This window comes from Theropithecus gelada, chromosome 1 (assembly GCF_003255815.1).
Source record: "Theropithecus gelada isolate Dixy chromosome 1, Tgel_1.0, whole genome shotgun sequence".
NCBI lineage: Eukaryota > Metazoa > Chordata > Mammalia > Primates > Cercopithecidae > Theropithecus > Theropithecus gelada.
The window spans coordinates 25,781,227-25,800,399 of NC_037668.1; the positions used below are offsets into that span (position 1 = coordinate 25,781,227).

At 41.7% G+C, this 19,173-nt stretch overlaps 1 protein-coding gene across 5 annotated transcripts in view; it reads right to left on the reverse strand.

Moving 5' to 3' along the window:
- The window catches only part of DCAF8 (DDB1 and CUL4 associated factor 8), a 46,768-nt gene that overhangs the window by 7,683 nt on the left and 19,912 nt on the right, over positions 1-19,173 (reverse strand). For all 5 annotated transcript variants that reach the window (XM_025379979.1, XM_025379988.1, XM_025379959.1 and 2 more), the window contains 7 exons: positions 15,778-16,451; positions 14,691-14,831; positions 13,229-13,323; positions 8,255-8,365; positions 2,172-2,244; positions 1,642-1,699; positions 1,022-1,129 (listed from right to left, as the gene is read on the reverse strand). In XM_025379979.1, the coding sequence (XP_025235764.1) occupies positions 1,022-1,129; positions 1,642-1,699; positions 2,172-2,244; positions 8,255-8,365; positions 13,229-13,323; positions 14,691-14,831; positions 15,778-16,451 (1,260 nt within the window). The remainder of the gene's footprint in view (positions 1-1,021; positions 1,130-1,641; positions 1,700-2,171; positions 2,245-8,254; positions 8,366-13,228; positions 13,324-14,690; positions 14,832-15,777; positions 16,452-19,173) is intronic.

Below are 19,173 nucleotides of genomic sequence, written 5' to 3' on the forward strand. Positions count from 1 at the left end.
AGATTTTTCCCTCCCTTCTTACCAGCTCAGGAAAAAAACTAAAAGGAACTGCTATCTCCAAGACAAAATCATGACAGGTATCTGTTAGGAGTCGTAACAACAGAGTAATGATTCCTCAACTTTTCTGGACATTAGAATCATGTGGGTAGTTTTTAAAAATCTCAGTGCTCAAGTTCCATCCCATCCCTACTAAATCAGAATATAGAGGGTTAAGGCCAAACGTATTTTTAAAAGAACATCAGGATTGGGATTGGTGGCTCATGCCCAGCACTTTGAGAAGTCAAGGCAGGCGGATCACTTGAGCCCAGGAGTTAGAGACCAGCCTGGGCAACACGGTGAAACCCCAACTCCACAAAAAATACAAAAATTAGCCAGGTGTAGAGGCATGCACCTGTAGTCCCAGCTACTCAGGAGGCTGAAGTGGGAAGATCATCTGAGCCTGGGAGGTCGAGGCTGCAGTGAGCCATAATTGCATCACTGCACTCCAGCCTGGACAACAGAGTGAGATCCTGTCTCATCAACACAAAACAAAACAAAACAAAACACATCAGGTGATTTCAATGTGCCCCAAAGGAACAAAACAGGCCAATCTTGGGCTAGTTACCACCACCATTCCTCCTCTTCTGCCTCATCTAAAAGAATAGTTTACTCCTCCTCCTAGAGGTGTAAGGTCACTCCCTATTTTAAGCAATTCAGGACCACTGACTAAACAGGGCTTTCCCTGACTCCCTAAGACATTTGTGCTTATTTTGAAGTTACCTGAAATCTTAAAAAACAGTCTAGTCTCCTTATGTCCAAACCAATTAGAAGCAACATTATTGGAGTGGCAAGAGATGCTCTTGAGTGCATTCCCCTCTAGCATAGTGGAGAAAACATGAAAACTCCAGCCCAATTCAGGATAATCGCTCAGTGCCCATGGCAACACAGGCAGGTAGTTTCTATTTCTATAACCTGAGCAAGACACTGTGGTTCTCCAAAGCCAACAGGCGTGGGCCACAGAAACCTAGGAAGACAGTCTCACCTGTGGCATTATTTCTGTGGCCCTTGTATCTCTTAACATACTGGGCCCCATCACTGTGAGAGGAGTTGAAGAGGTAAATGTCTTCATCATTGTAACTGGCCAGGAGCTCTGCCAAGAACAAGAACATAGCAGTGAAGGCAAAGGCTGAAAAAAGCAGGGACCAGGAGTTGGGGGTTGGGGTGGGGCTTCTTGCCAGTAGTGCCCCCTCCAAATACCCAGGTGTAGCACCCATCTTATTTGGAACACCAGGCAAGTCCGACTGTACAGGGTAGACTAGGAACACACTGCCAACCCAGGGGCAGCAGAATGCTCAAAAAGATCATACCCATTAACTCAGGAATGAGTCAAAGGCATAAGAACCTGCTCAGGCAAGCAACCTGGGCTTCAGGACAGGCCCTGCCAAATATCATCTGCAGCGTTCTGCAAATGGTACCTGGCATTTCCAAGGGTCATCTGCTGTATCCTCCCGCTATGTGCTCACCATCAGCAGTTACTCCCCAGCTGCTCTACTTGGAGCTATAGCACAGTGGTGAGCACTGGAGGGCACATGCCTCACTGGCTCAGCAGCTCCCTAGACAGAGGGGGCATGCCAGCCTAGGAGCTGGGCCCTGCTCACGTACCTGTGCCGTCGTGGCTGTACACAAGACAGGTGATGTTTGCTTTGGACTCACTGTTCACCTGCAATAAGGAGCAGATACTGACTGATGCCCCACCCCCCCATTTGTTATACCATCTTCAGGAAACCGCTTTTCCTTCAAACTCCCCTATATCTTCTCCCAGAGATTTGAGAAAGACAGACAGAGACAAGAGTACAACTGATGAAACATGACCACCTCAGGGGGTAGCATCTTGGGGCTTTCTCTTGGTTGCCATCTGTGTGCTAGCCATTTTATGTATACTGTCTCATTAGGCCTCACCATCAAGGTGCAAGGCAGTTATTTTTATTTCTATTTTGTCAATTAAAAAAACTGAGCCTATCAGAAGTGAAGTGACTGCCAAGATCACAAGGCTGGTAAGTGGTAAAGCCAGGAATCAAATCCAGATGACTGACTTGAAAGTCCAAGCTCTTCCCACCATACCAACAAGTTCAGGTGCAGCCTTGGGGTTGAGTCAGGGAAGCCTGGAGCAACTGGCCCTTCATGAATCTTACCAGGTGATGAGGACAGAACTTCTTGAGTACTCCATTGTTCTCATTCTCATCAATTTTCCTCTGGTCATAAATCCTATAGGTGGAAAGCAATGAAAATGTAAAAATTTACAAACAAATCCCTTAACGAGCTGCAATTTTATATAGTGGCAGGAAACTGCCAGCTGGATGAAAATAAACAACGTTTTCCAAACCAAGTTCTGGCTTGTGCTCTTCTTAAAGGGCATCCCTTTTCCAATCCATTTCCCAAGTCTTTGTTTTGTTTGTTTGAGACTGGGTCCTGCTCTGTCACCTAGGCTGTAGTGCAGTGGCATGATCCCGGCTCACTGCAACCTCTGCTTTGTGGGTTCAAGCGATTCTCTTGCCTCAGCCTCCTAAGTAGCTGGGACTACGGGTACACGCCACCACTCCCGGCTAATTTTTATATTTTAGTAGAGACAGAGTTTCATCATGTTGGCCTGGCTGGTCTTGAACTCCTGGCCTCAAGTGATCTGCCTGGCTTGACCTCCCAAAGTGCTGAGATTACAGGGATGGGCCACCACACCTAGCATCAAACCCTAAATCCTTCATCCACGTACTTCCCATTTTAAGTGGCAATCCTCAATTCTGTCAGTTTGAAGTTGTTTATCTCTCTCCTCAAGTGTTATATCACATACTGATAATTTTCACCGAAACAACTAACATTAGTATGGAGCTTTTTATGTGTACATTACCTACAGAAAAGGGTTACTCACGGGCAGAAACCACGCTTAATGTAAGTCAGTGGGTCCGTAATCCCTCCTTGAAACTTTATTTGGCCTGTTCTCCCTCTCATACCCCACAATACTTATTAAAAACTACCACCCATATGCTCAAGACTCCCTCTCCTTTCCACATTCTTATCAAGCACACTACACCTTCACCTTCCTTCCTCTCTCTAATCCAAGCTTTAAACTCAAATATTTAGGATACACATATTATGTGTCAAATATTATGCTAGGTGCTAAAATTACAGTGAGGAACAAGACAGATCTACTAGTATCTGTCCTCACCCAGTCTCCTCCAATCTCAGGGTCAATCTTTTGACAAACGCTCTTCATTTCATCCTTCCAGGGACCTTGTTTGATGATTATCTAATTTCTCAACCTCTTCCTCATCACCAGTTGGCCACTTTCTAAAAATCCTTCTACTGACTGTCCTTTCCTACTATTGCTTTTTTCCTCCTTCCCCTTACAGTCACACTGTAAAAGAACGATCAATTCAATATTTCCACTTCCTTATTTCCTATTCACTTCTCAGTCCATCCTAATCTGGTTTTGGTCCTCAACTCACCACTGAGACTTTCTGGCTGAAGTCATCAGTTAATTATATCCATTTGTCAAGTAGGTATAAGTCTAGAGCTCAGAATAAGTGTGTGTCTGCAGACACAGATGTAAGTCATATATCCGTGTATAGGTGGTAGTTAAAGCACTGGTAATGGAATTAGATCTCCAGGGGAAAATATAGAGAGGATTTTCCCTTCCTCCTTTAGAATCTCTGGCCTCTTTCAGAATACAATGAAAACTCTAGTCCCTTCTCCCCAGAAAAATGCACATAAGCACACTTTCTAGAGGTTCACATAATACTTGTACCTCAAGTTAAAATTCCCTGGTATAGAGCAAGATGAGAGCTGAAGACTGAGATGCTGAAGAACATCAGCATTTAATGGGTGGAGAAAGGAAGACACACCCATGAACAACACTGAGGAGTGGCTGGACATCAAGGAGAGAAGGTGTTTCAGGGAAGGAGTAATAATGTCAAGAGTAGAGAAAAAGACTTGAAAAGTATCTTGTTGGCTTTGGCAGTTAGGTTACTGATGACTTAAGCCTTGACATCCCCAGCTCACACGATCCTCCCGCCTCAACCTACCAAGTAGCTGGGACTACAGGCACACACCACCATGCCGGGCTAATATTTTTATTTTTTGGTGGAGACAGCATCTGCCCAGTTTGGTCTCAAATTCCTGGCCTCAAAAGATTATCCTGCCTCAGCCTCCCAAAGCGCTGGGATTACAGGTATAAGCCACTACACCCCAACTAAGTGTTTATTAATAACCTACTATATTCTACATATGATGCTAGAACAAGGTTTGGCAAACTTTTTCTTAAAGGACAAGACAGTAAATGTTTTAAGTCGGTCAAGAGGCAAACCATCTAATCTCTATTATAACTATTGAATTCTGCCATGTAGCATGAAAGTGGTCATAAACAACATGTAAATGAAGGCCATGGCTGTGCTCCAATAAAACTTTATTTATAAAAACAAGCAGTACAGTTTGTCAAGCCCTGTGATAGAGACAGTAAGCATAGAAAGATTAATACAAACTTTCCTACTACTTTCTGAACATATGATAGGTCCTTGATAGTTTATATTTTACTTTATTTTTAGTTATTTTTTTTTTGAGACAGGGTCTCACTCTGTCATCCAGGATGGAGCGCAGTGGTGTAATCATAGCTCACTGCAGCCTCAAACTCCTGGGCTCAAGAGATCCTCCCACCTCTGCCTCCCAAGCAGTTGGGACTACAGGAGCATACCACCACACCTGGAGATATTTAATTAATTAAAAAACTAAAATGTTTTAATTTTTTTTTTTTTGGTAGAGACACAGTCTTGCTATATTGCCCAAGTTGGTCTTGAACTCCTGACCTCAAACTATCCTCCGGCTTTGGCCTCCCAAAGTACTCTAGTTTTATAGTCATGAGCCACCACACCAAGCCCCTTGACATTTTAAGTCACATAAGGAATAGTTTTAGCATCCTCTCCATACCTTTACCACATCTCTTCCCACATGCCTTCAGGCACCCACTAATTTGTTACCCTAAGTCTTCTGTACCTGCCTTTAATCTAATGTTCTCTCAGTGTTGCTGATTTTGGCTTAATAACTGGGAAGCGAAGAGATGATTTACTGACTGTGCTTCATCAATCAGGGCCTATTCTTAATCCTTTAGCAATAAATTTTCATGTCAGCCAATCACACTGCCAAATTTACCACTAAAGAATTCATCTGATATATCCTCTTTTTCTTTACTCCTATAAATTCTTAAAACTAAGCTAAGCAGGAATTAGCTTAGCTTAGCAGGTATAGTAGGGACTCATACCTATACCTCCTCTACTTGCCTACTTTTTTTTTTTTGACCACAGGCCAAAAAGCATGTCTCCCCAGAGCTTCCCTTAAATACTTTTTAATAACCCTAAACTAAAATTCAGTATTTATGATGCAAAAGCCTTGAGGATGAGTAAGCTATTTCTCTGTATTCCCTTGAAGTAATTTCTTTAGGCTAGGAGTGAAAGTTAGTGATGTTATGATATAAACCATTCAGCAAAAATGTTTTCAAATTTATACCAGAAGATGAGCTGTTCGGGTTCTTTCAAAGAAAGAGTAAGAAAGGAGAAACCTCAAAACATTCAGTTGGCTGCGCAGGAGAGGTGCCAGAGAAGTTGAGTGTAACCTAATGTCAGAGAAGAGCTGGAGTGCTGAAAGGGCTACCTGCTCAAGTAGGATCAGTGTGCCTCAAAATCTTCATGTAGCCAGGCACGGTGGTTCACAACTATAATCCCAGCACTTTGAGAGAACAAGGCGGGTGGATCACTTGAAAACAGAAGTTCGAGACCAGCCTGGCCAACATGGTGAAACTGTATCTTTACTAAAAATAGAAAAATAGCCAGGCATGGTGGCACATGCCTGTAATCCTAGCTACTTGGGAGGCTGAGGCATGAGAATCACTTGAACCCGAGAGGCAGAGGTTGCAGTGAGCCGAGATCAAGCCACTACACTCCAGCCTGGGCAAAAAAGTGAGACTCTGTCTCAAAAAACCCAAAAATCTTCACATAACTTCTGCCAAGTAAATGGCCAATAGAGGATACTGAGGCTGATAAGAGACAGAAGATTTCAGTATTTCTCCTTGTGTTGAAATGTTAAAACTCTTAAGTCCTACTCTAACCCTGGGAAAGTATCAGCTTTGGGTTAAGGCAATATGAACTACAGTTCTCAATACAGCAAATTCCTACATTCCCCTCCAAACACCTTGGTCCTAGTGGTGGAATTCGTTAGAGACACAGACTTTTCAAGTAACCTGGAGCTCTAAGTAGGAACTCCCAACTCGAAATTTCAGTGAATGCTCAACTTGGAGGAGGTAGCAACTGAAAATGTGTAAAAGTGCAACCCTTTTTGATCAACAGCTTCTTATCTAAAAAAAAAAAAATCAGCCGGGCACAGTGGCTCACGTCTGCAATCCCAGCACTTTGGGAGGCCGAGGCGGGTGGATCACCTGAAGTCAGGAGTTCGAGACCAGCCTGGCTAACATGGTGAAACCCCGTTTCTACTAAAAATACAAAAAATTAGCCAGGCGTGGTGGCACGCCTGTAATCCTGGCTACTTGGGAGGCTGAGGCAAGAGAATTGCTTGAACCCGGGAAGTAGAGGTTGCAGTGAGCCGAGATTGTGTCATTGCACTCCAGCTTGGGTAACAAGAGCGAAACTCTGTCTAAAAAAAAAAAGAAAAAAAAAATCTATGGCTACACATTTGAGGACTGTTGGTAACTAGAGGAAATGAGTTTTGAAGACATGGGAATAGGGGAAGAACAGAGAAACAAGGTTTTGTCCAGGATTCCTGAACAAGGCAAAGTCATCTCTCATGTATTTTCTAAAAATGTACCCTATTCCCCATGATTCTTACTGATAAAATGAATCTGGAAATACAGCTATAAAATGTGCTCTCATTTCAAAAGGAAGATGACGCTTTTCACTTACCATTAGGAAAGCAAAAAGTCACTCATTTTTCTAGTGATCTTGTCCCTCTCTCTCCTTTCTAACTGATGAGCCCAAAGAAACATAGTTAAAATAGGCCAACTGGATAGGGATGAATACAGCTTACTACTAAGGGTCAGAGGAAATTAACTAATACATATGGAGATTGAATCCACAGTGTCTGTTTTCCTTAGGTCATGTATCAAGAGCCAGTGTTAACAAAAGGTGTTCACGGTAACAAAGATATCACTATGGATAAAAAAAAGTGGTAGCTCAGGACAGTGAGAGCCAAAAAACCCTCAGTTCACACTAAGTGCTCCCAAGTCTAACTATTTCTGAATTGAAAACCAGTATTTAAAATTTCTAGGCCGGGTGTGGTGGCTCACGTCTGTAATCCCTTTGGGAGGCCAAGGTGGGTGGATCACAAGGTAAGGCGTTCAAGACCAGCCTGGCCGAGATGGCAAAACCCCGTTTCTACCAAAAACTACAAAAATTAGCCAGGCGCGGTGAGAGGTGCCTGTAATCCCAGCTACTCGGGAGGCTGAGACAGGAGAATCACTTGAACCCGGGCGGCAGAAGTTGCAGTGAGCTGAGATCACATCACTGCACTCCAGCCTGGGTGACAGAGTGAGACTCCATCTCAAAAAAAAGGATAAATAAAGTAAAATAAAATTTCTAGTGCATGTTTATTTATATATGAAAAAGGTAGATTATTTACTAATACAGCAGCTGCTGGTAAACCTAAATTCACAGCTTAGCTGCCATGTGAGGACCTTGGTAAATTCATCTAACTTCTTCTCTTTTCTTTTTTGAGAGAGACTCTCGCTCTGTCATTGAGGCTGGAGTGCAGTGGCACAATCTTGGCTCATTGCAACCTCTGACTCCTGAGCTCAAGTGATCCTCCTGCCTCAGCCTCCTGAGTAGCTGGGACTACAGGCATGCACCACCACGCCTGGCTAATTTTTGTATTTCTTTTTAGAGACAGAGTTTCACCATGTTGGGCAGGCTGGTCCCAAACTCCTGACCTTAGATGATCCACCCGCCTCGCCTCCCAAAGTGCTGAGATTACAGGTGTGAGCCACTGCACCTGACCATCATCTGACTTCAAAATTTGATAATCTCTAAAATATGTAAAGTCACCCCTCAGAGACTGTTACATTAGAGAACAGAACATCTCCAAAGGCATGTAAGATTTTTGGAAAATGGTAAAAAATCCAAGATAATAGTTAATGGATTCCTAGAAAATTCATAACTCCCCATAAAGGAGCACCGGGTAATCAGTCTTATAAACTGTCAAAGACACAAAAGAGCCACAAACTCACCTTACAAACTGATCTCGTCCACCCACTGCAAACTGGTGGGTATTGGCAGGATTCACAAAGATCGTATACAGTCCCACTTTCTTCTCTTTCTCTTTTGTCACCACCAGTTTCCTTTAAGAGTAGAAAAGCACAGAAAATTATATACTCCAAAAGATCCAGATGGCCATGGTAAAGGAGAGCCAAGAGAGTAACATGGCTAATAAGTAACCAAAGAGATTCTCATTTGGAAAGAAAGTTTGTTTTGTACGTAACAACAGGAAAAAAGCACACACATGTATTAAATGGGACTTCGGGGATTGGGGAAAAAAAACCTGTAGTGAAGTCACTTTCTAGTGTTCCTTAAGAAGTATAAACTAAAGGTATATGAATGTACCGCTCCTCAGGAAGCCTCAGTTTAGCTGGAGTCCAACACAATAACAGCCAGTTATTAATCAGACAATACTACAGATACTTTCCTACCCTTTATTGATAAATACATCTTATCTTCCCAATCACCTGGGAACAAAGGGAGAAGTGGAAGAATCACAGAAACAGTAGGCTAAAAAAGACCTTAAGGTCAGAGACTCGCTCTCAGATTCCATTAAAATGTGACTTAAGGCCAGGTATGGTGGCTCACGCCTGTAATCCCAACACTTTGGGAGGCCGAGAAGGTGGGTCACATGAGGCCAGGAGTTTGAGACCAGCCTGGCCAACATGGCAAGACCCCACCTCTACTGAAAATACAAAAATTAGCCAGGCGTGGTGGCGCATGCCAGGAATCCCAGCTACTCAGGAGGCTGAGGGAGGAGAATCACTTGAGCCTGGGAGGTGGAGGTTGCAGTGAGCAGAGATCATGCCACTGTACTCCAGCGTGCGCAACGGAGCAAGACTGTCTCAAAAAAAAAAAAAAAAAAAAAAGTCACTTAAAACCCAACTTAAGCCAAGCACTGGCTCATGCCTATAATCCCAGCACTTTGGGAGGAACCCTCGAGGCTAGGAGCTCAAGACCACCCTGGGCAACATAGCAAGACCCCATCTCTATAAAAAAAATTATAAAAAGCCGGGTGTGGTGGCTCACCCCTGTAACCCCAGCACTTTGGGAAGCCGAGGCGGGTGGATCACAAGGTCAGGGGTTCAAGACCAGCCTGGACAACATGGTGAAACTCCGCCTCTACCAAAAATACAAAAATTAGCCGGGCATGGTGGCATGCACCTGTAATCCCAGCTACTCGGGAGGGTGAGGCAGAAGAACTGCTTTAATCCGGGAGGCAGAGGTTGCAGTGGACCAAGATCATGCCACTGCACTCCAGCCTCAGTGGCAGAGGGAGACACTCTCTCAAAAAAAAAAAAAAAAATTGTTATAAAAAATTAGCCAGTGGGGTGGCATGCACCTATAGTCCCAGCTACTCAGGAGGCTGAGGTGTGAGGATTCCTTGAGCCCAGAAGGTTGAGGCTGCAGTGAGCCGTGGTCTTCCCACTGTACTTCAGCTTAGGTGACACAGTGAGACCCTGTCTCAAAAAGCAAAAAAATAAAAAACCCAGCTTAAAACATGCACACTGAAAACATACATTTTTCACTGAAGAAATCCAGAAGAATCTGAATTTGTTCCAGGTTAAGGGTGGCATGATGAATATTCTTCTCAGATCTAAGCATTCGATTAGTCAAACATGACATAATGAAGATTGGTAAATTTACAGGAAAGGAAAGACTTCAAGAAACTATAGGAAGAGGCTTGGCTTTAGCTTTTGTTTTTAAGTCTAAGGTTTTAATTATTTCTGATGCTATGGAAACAAAAAGAAATATAACCATGACAACAAGTTTCTTTGTAAAGAAATGATTTTAGCATATTTTGCATAGCCAAAGTCACTTCAGCCTAGAACTGTTCTAGGTAAAGTGGAAAGATTTTACTTAATATCTCTGCACCTTTTCATTAAATGAATACAGAGGACCAGGTGCACTGGCTCACGCCTATAATCCCAGCACTTTGGAAGGCTGAGGTGGGCGGATCGTTTGAGCCCAGGAGTTCAAGACCAGCCTAGGCAACAAAGTGAGCTCCCATCTCTATTTATTTTAAACTTAAAAAAAAAAAAAAAAAAGAGAGAGAGGGCACTGAAAATGAATGTCATTAGGGGAAACCTCCATCCCCTAATGGTATTCCCCACACACCTCAAAACCACAAGGCAGGAAACATGTCAAAAGAATAACAGCTTCAGGGACAAAACTAGCTAAGAGACTGCTCTAATATGAGCTTCAGACAGGGAAAGAAAGTAGGAGCTGATGCTGCTCCTTCCCACAGGACCATCTCATTTTCTCAGCAATTTGAAATTTCAGAAGGACAAGGTCAAACAAACACAAAACTTATCATGTGGAAGCAAAATGAAGAAACTAAGGAATAGATTATGAAGTACTGGCTCCACAGTTTTGTAATCCTGACGAAGAGCTCAATCTTTCTATGCCTCAACTTAATCCCATAAAACAAACATTTCTCCCTCCTGATGGGTAAATGTAGAGTACCCTGAGCTCTGCAGGTGACATGCAGAGCTGCTATAAAAATGATTATCATGGCAATAGGAAGAAAAAATGTTCACATTAGAGGAAACATGAAACAAATTCACCAAATTTTGCCTTAAAATTAATGAATAAGTATTTCCCAGCAAAAAAGGAAAAATAATTACAGGTGAGACCAAAGGATTTCTTTGAAGAATACCTCAAACTGGCTTGCACTGGCTAAAGGAATATTACATCCACAATTTCAAATCAAATTCTTTTCCTAAGATGTTAGTCAATTGTATTAGCTTTCAGAGACTTGGCTATCATCATATATATACAAAAGAAAATCTCCCTTATGCCAACTTCACACAAAAATGCCTCTGACAAGATCATGCCACTGCACTCCAGCCTGAGTGACAGAGTGAGACTCCACCTAAAAAAAAAAAAAGCCTCTAACATAAGCAGATGTTCAGCTTTTTACCCCATTCCAGCCTATAACACTACTTTAACCCTTATAACAAAAACTTTAAAGACTCACTGTCTTTATTATTCAAATCTAGGTTTGGGTCTCCTTCTACTCTTCCTTTTCTCCTTGTTCCCCTCTTTAGATTCTATCCTATCATTGCTTATGTTCAGATTCATGGTTAACTTGCAGCCAGACTTTCTGCCTATATAATTTCATTACAAATTCAATAATCTGCCAAAGTCATTTGCTCTACTCATTACTTGAACCAGATTCAATTCCTGGTGGCAAAAGTGTATATGGAGAGAAAGTTTCCTTCTGAACCTGATCCACAGGATAAGATCTCATTCTGTTTCACAACTCTTTAACACAGCAGATTAAATAAACTTATTATCATTTTTTGCTTTTTTGCCCTTCCCTATGAAAAACTTGCTAATCTTCCATTACCATTACAGAATCGTGGAACTTTAGAACTAGAAATAACAAACATTGTGTAGTTCAAAAGATTAAATGATTTCCTCAAAGTTAGATAACTACAAAGCTAGTACTAGAAGGCAGAACACTTGTCATTTAGGGTTGTTTCCTTTCCAGTATAAATCTCCCAACCTTTGTCCTCCTGAAGGTTACATAAACAAGCAACATATTTTTTCCCCAAGCCTAAAACATTTCCATCTTTTCAGTAGTCGCAGAAATTCTTCTACTATCCCAACAGCTTTTTCTGGACTTATCTCTCCAAAAATAAAAGGCTACTAATAATCAGTCTTCACATTATATTCCCCAAATTAATTTATATTTTACTTATGTCCTATGTAAATCATTGCCATCCCTTACTCAATACTGGTACTGACCTATAAGATGTTACAATAATCTATATATTTTTTTTTTTTTTGAGACAGTCTCGCTCTGTCACCCAGGCTGGAGTGCAGTGGCATGATCTCAGCTCACTGCAACCTCCACCTCCTGGGCTCAAGGGATTCTCCTGTCTCAGCCTCCTGAGTAGCTGGGATTACAGGCATGTGCCACCACAAACGGCTAATTTTTGTATTTTCAGTAGAGACGAGGTTTTGCCATGTTGGCCAGGCTGGTCTCGAACTCCTGACCTCAAGTGATCCACCCAGCTGAGCCTCCCAAAGTGCTGGGGTTACACACATGAGCCACTGCACCCAACAAAGATTTGCTGTAATAATTTTTAAGACAGACAAGGCAATAAACAATAAACAATCTAGATATCTATCAATAAGTCATAACTAGTAGTGCCTGAGTTGAGATTTGACCTAGGTCTGCCTGGATCCAAACAAGATGCTGTGTTTTTTCTATGATATCACCCAGTTAAAAAGGAACAAAATTTACCTATAAGTCTCAGATTCACATACAAATGAACTGTGATAAAACAGAACTCAACTACAGCTACTAATATTTTTGTCCAAAATTTATCATATTTGTATGTTTCTATAAATAACTAAATTTAAAATTTATTAAAATTTATTAAAATTTAAAATTTAAAATTTATTTCAATTTAAATTTTATTTTAAATTTTATTTTATATTATTTATATTTAAATTTTATTATTTATAATATTTATATTTATAATATTATAAATTATTTATAATATTTAAATTATATTATATTTATATATAAAATATATAAATTATTTATAATATTTAAATTTTATTTTATTTTAAATTTTAAATTTTATTTTATTTAAATTTTAAAATTTACAGGACCTATCTCTAAATGAGTTTGTGGAATAATGTGCTTTCTGTGGGTAAAATGATTGATATCCGAGTGAATAAAGAGCAAAAGATCATCAAATTATTAAAGGCCACATATAATAAGTAAACTGTTTGAGAAATGAAGGTAGACTGAATAGAATTTCACTGCTGAGAAAGAGAGGAAGTAAGGAATTCCCCTTACACTACCTCTTAACCATAGGCACAAAGGTACTATTCTGATGAATCAGAGTTAGGCATTACCAAGACATAATGGAATATGTTCGAGGCTAAGAGATACAGTTCTATAATGATACTACTGCTACACTTACGAAGCTGGGCGGTCTTGTCTCAGGTCAATGGTGAAAACAACTGCATCTTCACCTGCAGATAAGAATGTACAGGGAGAGTCTGGTTCCAGAGCCAACTGAAGAAGAAAAAGGAAAAACATGAGGTTTCTAAATATTAGAATTAGAGGTCATCTAGTTCATTCCTGTAACTTTAGGAAGGGCTGCACTTAAAATGTACCAAAAAGAGAAATGTCTACCTTTTTGTCATAAAATCCCAGGAAAGGAGATAATTTAAGTCCACTTACTCTTATTCTATGTGAATTATTTATAGCTTTGTTTATTCTATACAAGTCAAAGGACAGGTGATTTGCTATTTCAACTAAGTCCCCAAGAGATATGAACAGAGATAGCAAAGAAAAATATCAGCCATTAGAGTTCATTTCCTTTTTCTCCAGTCAGGGTCTCATTTTGCCACCCAGGCTGAAGTGCAGTGGCATGATCATGGCTCGTTAAAGCCTCAACCTTGTGGGTTTAAGTGATCCTCCCACCTCAGCCCCCCAAGTAGCTGGGACTAGAAGCACAAGGCACTATACCTGGCTAATTTTTTCACTTTTTTTTTTTCCCACAGATGGGGTCTTGCTATATTGCTCAGGCTGGTCTCAAACTCCTGGCCTCAAGCAGTCCTCCCACCTCAGCCTCCCAAAGTATTGGGATTACAGGCATAAGCTACCATATTCAGCAACAGTTCATTCTCGAAAAAAATCAATTCCGTACCCTTAGGTGCAGAGAGAAATGGTGTCCAACTTCATTCCTTACATCTTAGTTCCTTATATCTAAAAATTAGTTATCTAGTGGGTTAAGAGTAGACTTAAGAATCAAAGAAATAGGTAATTTTCACATATCCTGGGCCGTCTTGGCTAGAAAAGGATACTCCAGGTCCACCTACATTTTTGCTTAGGGTTTCTAAGAGAGTACCAAACTCTTTTCATGGCACAAAAGAACACCACCATGCCTACCTTAAAACTGGCAGCTCTTAACTCCTCGCTAGCTGCCACCATGATTATTTGGCCTATATTCTCAGCTTTAAATAGGGCTTCCAGAAACAGTGCTATTTGTGAATTCAGAGTTTAAGCAGGTAAGCTGAAGCTCTCACACATGAGGAATCAACCACTAGCACCTTGAAACTGTCAAAATACCCTAAAAAATCAGAATAAATGTAAAAGGTTTAAAGGGCACAGGAGACCTCAAAGATCTCCAAACCAGCTATGGCTTAGCTTAGGGGCCAAGTACTGTAAGTGCATGATCCAGGGATCTTTCAAATACTTGCCTTCCTAGGAGTTTAGGGTGGCTGCTTTTGCTCCTTTAACTACAAATCTTAGGACTGAAAGAGGTGAGGCATGTGACCACAACAAACGTGACACTATGGGCAGAGATAAGGGAGAACCTTGGCTGAGAACCACAGAGGATTTGGATTGCACAAACTTGGGAGCAAGGTCTTACTTACCTTGTGGGACGCTCCTTTGTGCTGGGCCACACGTTTTGTATTCTTGCAACACTGTGTAGCAGACAGTTCTGCTACCCGAACCTGCCCATCACGGGCACACATGGCCAGAGTGGAATCACCACTGTTAGGAAGAAACTTGGCCTGGGGTGTTAAGAATGAAAACAAGGACACACAAAAGAAATGAGAGAGGTAAACTTGAGAATGAAAAATACGATGATGACCTCAACTTACCCCCTTTTCTTACATGACAGCTGGAAACTTAGCTTTCCTACTCTTGTACAGCTGGCTAAGCCCAATTTCTTCCAGGAGTTAAAGGAAAGGGAGAGAAAAAACGTCCTTTGATGTAAGAGAGCATTTCAGTTGGCTCTGGAAGACTGAACTGGCACATAAGAGCTCAGGTGAACTAGGACTGTACCTAGCAGGGGAGAAAAGGAATAGAGGAGGAAAATCTACCTTGATTCAGAAAGCAAATATAAATTTGCCACAAAGAAAAAGGAAAATAGGGGGAATGTCAGGGAAGAAAGGAGAACACCCTTAGGATAAATGGCTGGTACCAATATAGTAGATGGGGCCAAGGAGTAAAATCTTTACAGAATAATAACAGTATAAGCTAATATTTATCAAATGTTTATTAAGTACCAGCCACAGTTCTAACTGCTTAGCTTCTATTGTTATTCAATCCTCATAACTCTATGTGTTATTAGTCCCATTTTACAGATAAACTGAAGACAAAGGTAAAATAACTTGCCCAACATCACTGAGCTAGTAAGCAGAAGGGCTAGGATTTGAATTCAGGCAGTTTGGCTCAAGAGCCTGTGCTCATACTACACTGCCTCCTACCAGCACACATTTAATAAGCTGCATGCACCCTATCTATAAGGCTTCCAACAGTCCATAATGCTCAAGGAATCTAAGGTTGCCAAGAGTCTTTCAGTGTATTCAGGTTATTATGGGAGCCAAAGTAGGGTCATGTTGCGATACCTAATTCCTAGAATAACTCACTATCAGCTCCCACTCCATGCTGCAGTTCAGATTTCTCTAACTCATGCCTGATTCTCTCAGTTGCTATTATGCTCCCTTGCCTCACCTGGAACACATTACTTTTGTGGCCACTCTCAAAGTCCAGTACTGGCTGCCGCCGCACCCAATCCCACACCACCACCTTCAGGTCATCGCTGCCACTGGCCAGCCAGGTGCCGCGCTGGTTAAAGTGCAGGGTATTGACACAACCAGTATGGCCCTCAAGCCCATGCTGTAGGCGGAAACGCTGCACAAAGACTCTTGCCCCACAGGCCTCATAGACAAAGCGGGCACTTGAACCCAGCTCCCGCTCCCGAAGGGCAGGGAGGGCTTGCCAGCGAGGTCGGGGTAGAGCTGATGTTTCTGAGGACACCCAGTCCTCTAGGGCCCGCTCATCATCTGATGAGTCCTGGTCACGGTTAGCCCGCTTGCGCTGTACACGGCGCCGAGGCTGCTCTTCTTCCTCCTCTTCTTCCTCCTCTTCCTCTTCCTCTGAGCGGTCATGGACTCGATTTTCATCATTAATGGAGTAATGACCAGTGTCCTCCATGCTGTCAGAGTCCTTATCTTCACCTGAGCTCTCTGTGTCTGTGCCTCGACTTTCTGTGCTGGTGCGGTTGGGGCCACCATCATCCCCAGTCAAACTCAAACTCAGGTCTGAGGCCTCCACTTCAATGCCTGAGGATGTCTCCCTCCCCTCTTCAGCTCCAGACATCTCTTCTGGACTGCTAGACAGGCTTCCTGCATGTTAGTGAGGAATGGGTAGATGAGAGGGAAAAATAAGAAAACAGGATAGTGATCAGAAGGACTTCCCACCTTAGTCTAAGAAATCATCACATCAAAAGACCAAAAATGGAACTTTGGTCAAAGTGTTTTCATTACAAATGATTACAGAGAGTACCCTCTGAGGGGAAATCTTGTAAAGGACAAGAAACTGGAAAGATTAAGATGAAATCCAAACACATAAAGTACTTCAACAAAAGCAAAGAATCTAAGGACAATCTAAGATTACATTAAGTTCTCAAGAGGCAAAACATTGGCATATTGTATAAAAGTGTGCCTGATACATCTACCATTGGCTCTGTTATATTGGATGGCCACTTATTAAATTATAGCAAATAATTAAACAGAATATAAAAAGAAGAGCCAACTCCAGCCAAGAGATAGCATAGCCATCTTTTTAGTGAAAGATGGAAACTAGTTGATAAAAATCACTGACTTATGGATGTGGAGTTGCACCATTTTCTACTTTAAGCAAGTATTGGGCGGGGTGCAGTGGCTCACAGCTGCAATCCATCCTAGCACTCTGGGAGGCCAAGGTGCGTGGATCACAAGATCAGGAGGTCGAGACCATCCTGGCTAACAGGGTGAAACCCCGTCTCTACAAAAAATACAAAAAATTAGCCAGGTGCCTGTAGTCCCAGCTACTTGGGAGGCTGAGGCAGGAGAACGGCGTGAACCCGACAGGCGGAGCTTGTAGTGAGCCAAGGTCGCGCCACTGCACTCCAGCCTGGGTGACAAAGACTCTGTCTCAAAAAAAAAAAAAGAAAGTACCACTATACCTCCTGTCACCTAAATCCTAAGTTTCTTCCCCTAAGTTTCTAAAATTCACTAAGAAAGGAAGCTGAAGGGGTAAGTGGGAATTGTGATCATTTGAGTGGGTTCTTGCTCACCTTTTGCTAGTAAATATATTTTTGACTTACTTCCATTAGCTTGAATTTTTTAATATAATTTTTAGTCACATATTTTTAGTCTCTCTATTGAGACAAAATTTTATTAGGAAGCATATATGAAATTGAGAAAAAGCTGGGCAACTATAGTGGTGCCTAAAAAGAAAGTTCAGTATATTCTAGGTCTGCTATGCTGGTAGTTAAATAACAAGGTCACTTTCATCGATCTTATCTCCTATAACTACATATTGCATTCTCTTATCTCACACCAGCCAAGTCAATTCCAATGAGCACTTGAGGAATGTTCTAGAGCCAATACAACCACAACTTCCAACCTAAGTCAAGGTGTGAAGAAAAAAAGAGGAGAATAAAGATTTTAAATGCTGCTCATGGGCCTCCTTTCCTCAGATGGCTATAAATTTTATCCTGCCAGAAGTAAAAGCTGTCAGGAAAGGCAGACCATCCAGTATGAGCTATTCAACTCCAATAACACACTGATGTTTAACGTTAACTCCAGTATGAGAGAGCTATTCAACTCTAATACCACACTGATGTTTAAGGATTCAAAGGTGGAGCACCTTACTGCCTAGTCATGTGGGTTAGAGCAGTAATTTGTGAAGATCTCTGAAGCAATGGAAATCCTTTTCAATGTACTCTTAGGCAAAACCCAATACTGAAAAAAGATCAACAATACAAGTGCTTTGATTCAAGCAGTAACAGAAGGCCAGGAGACATAAACAGTTCTTGCAGGTTGGGTGCAGCGGCTCACGCCTGTAATCCCAATGCTTTGGGAGGCCAAGGTGGGTGGATCACCTGAGGTCAGGAGTTTGAGATCAGCCTGGTTAACATGGTGAAACCCCCATTTCTACTAAAAATACAAAAAATTAGCCGGGCGCGGTGGCATGCGCCTGTAATCCCAGCTACTTGGGAGGCTGAGGCAGGAGAATCGCTTGAACCTGGGAGGCGGAGGTTGCAGTAAACTGAGATTGCACCATTGCACTCCAGCTTGGGTAACAAGAGCAAAACTCTGACTCAAAAAAAAAAAAAAAAAAAAAGCCTCAACTAAGAGCACAGTATAAAACAACTGGGCTAGGGGCTGGAAGAAAAAGTTACAAAGTACAGAAATTTAAACCCAAGAACCCCATGTGCTGAGCCTGTTATATATGCTACAAAAGTTTAGCAGTTACAATTTCTTGAAATGCTACTGGGCTTGAGCTTGGGAGTGGTGAGCAGGAACTGAAACACACCTAACAGGTCTGTAGAAAAGAAAAAATAAAGAAAAGAAAAAATAAAACACCAAAACATCTAGTGTTTATTGCTAAAATTATAAGTAACAAATACAGACAACTTTGGAGGCCTTAGGTATCACGAGCTCATCAAAAAGGCCCCAACAGTAAATCACCAAGATCTAGAGTAGGGGTTTGCAAATTTTTTCTGTAAAGGGCCAGACAGTAAAAACTTCAGGCTTTGCAGACCATATGGAGCTCCACCACAACTACTCAACTCCAGTATGTAGAACAAAAGCAACGCATAGACACTACATAAATGAACAGGCATGACTGTATTCCATTAAAACTTTACAAAAACAAGTGGCAGGCTGGATTTGGCCTGCAATTTATAGTTTGCCAATCCCTGACCTAGCTAATGGTCAAGCTCCAAATCAACAGTATACTTTAACTCCTCTAGAACCCTGTGCCTTTCAACTAAACCCAGTGAAAAATATGAAGCACTTTCCTTTACAAAAGATGAATGAATGGCAGTGATAAGAACATATGGAGCAATGAAAAAACATG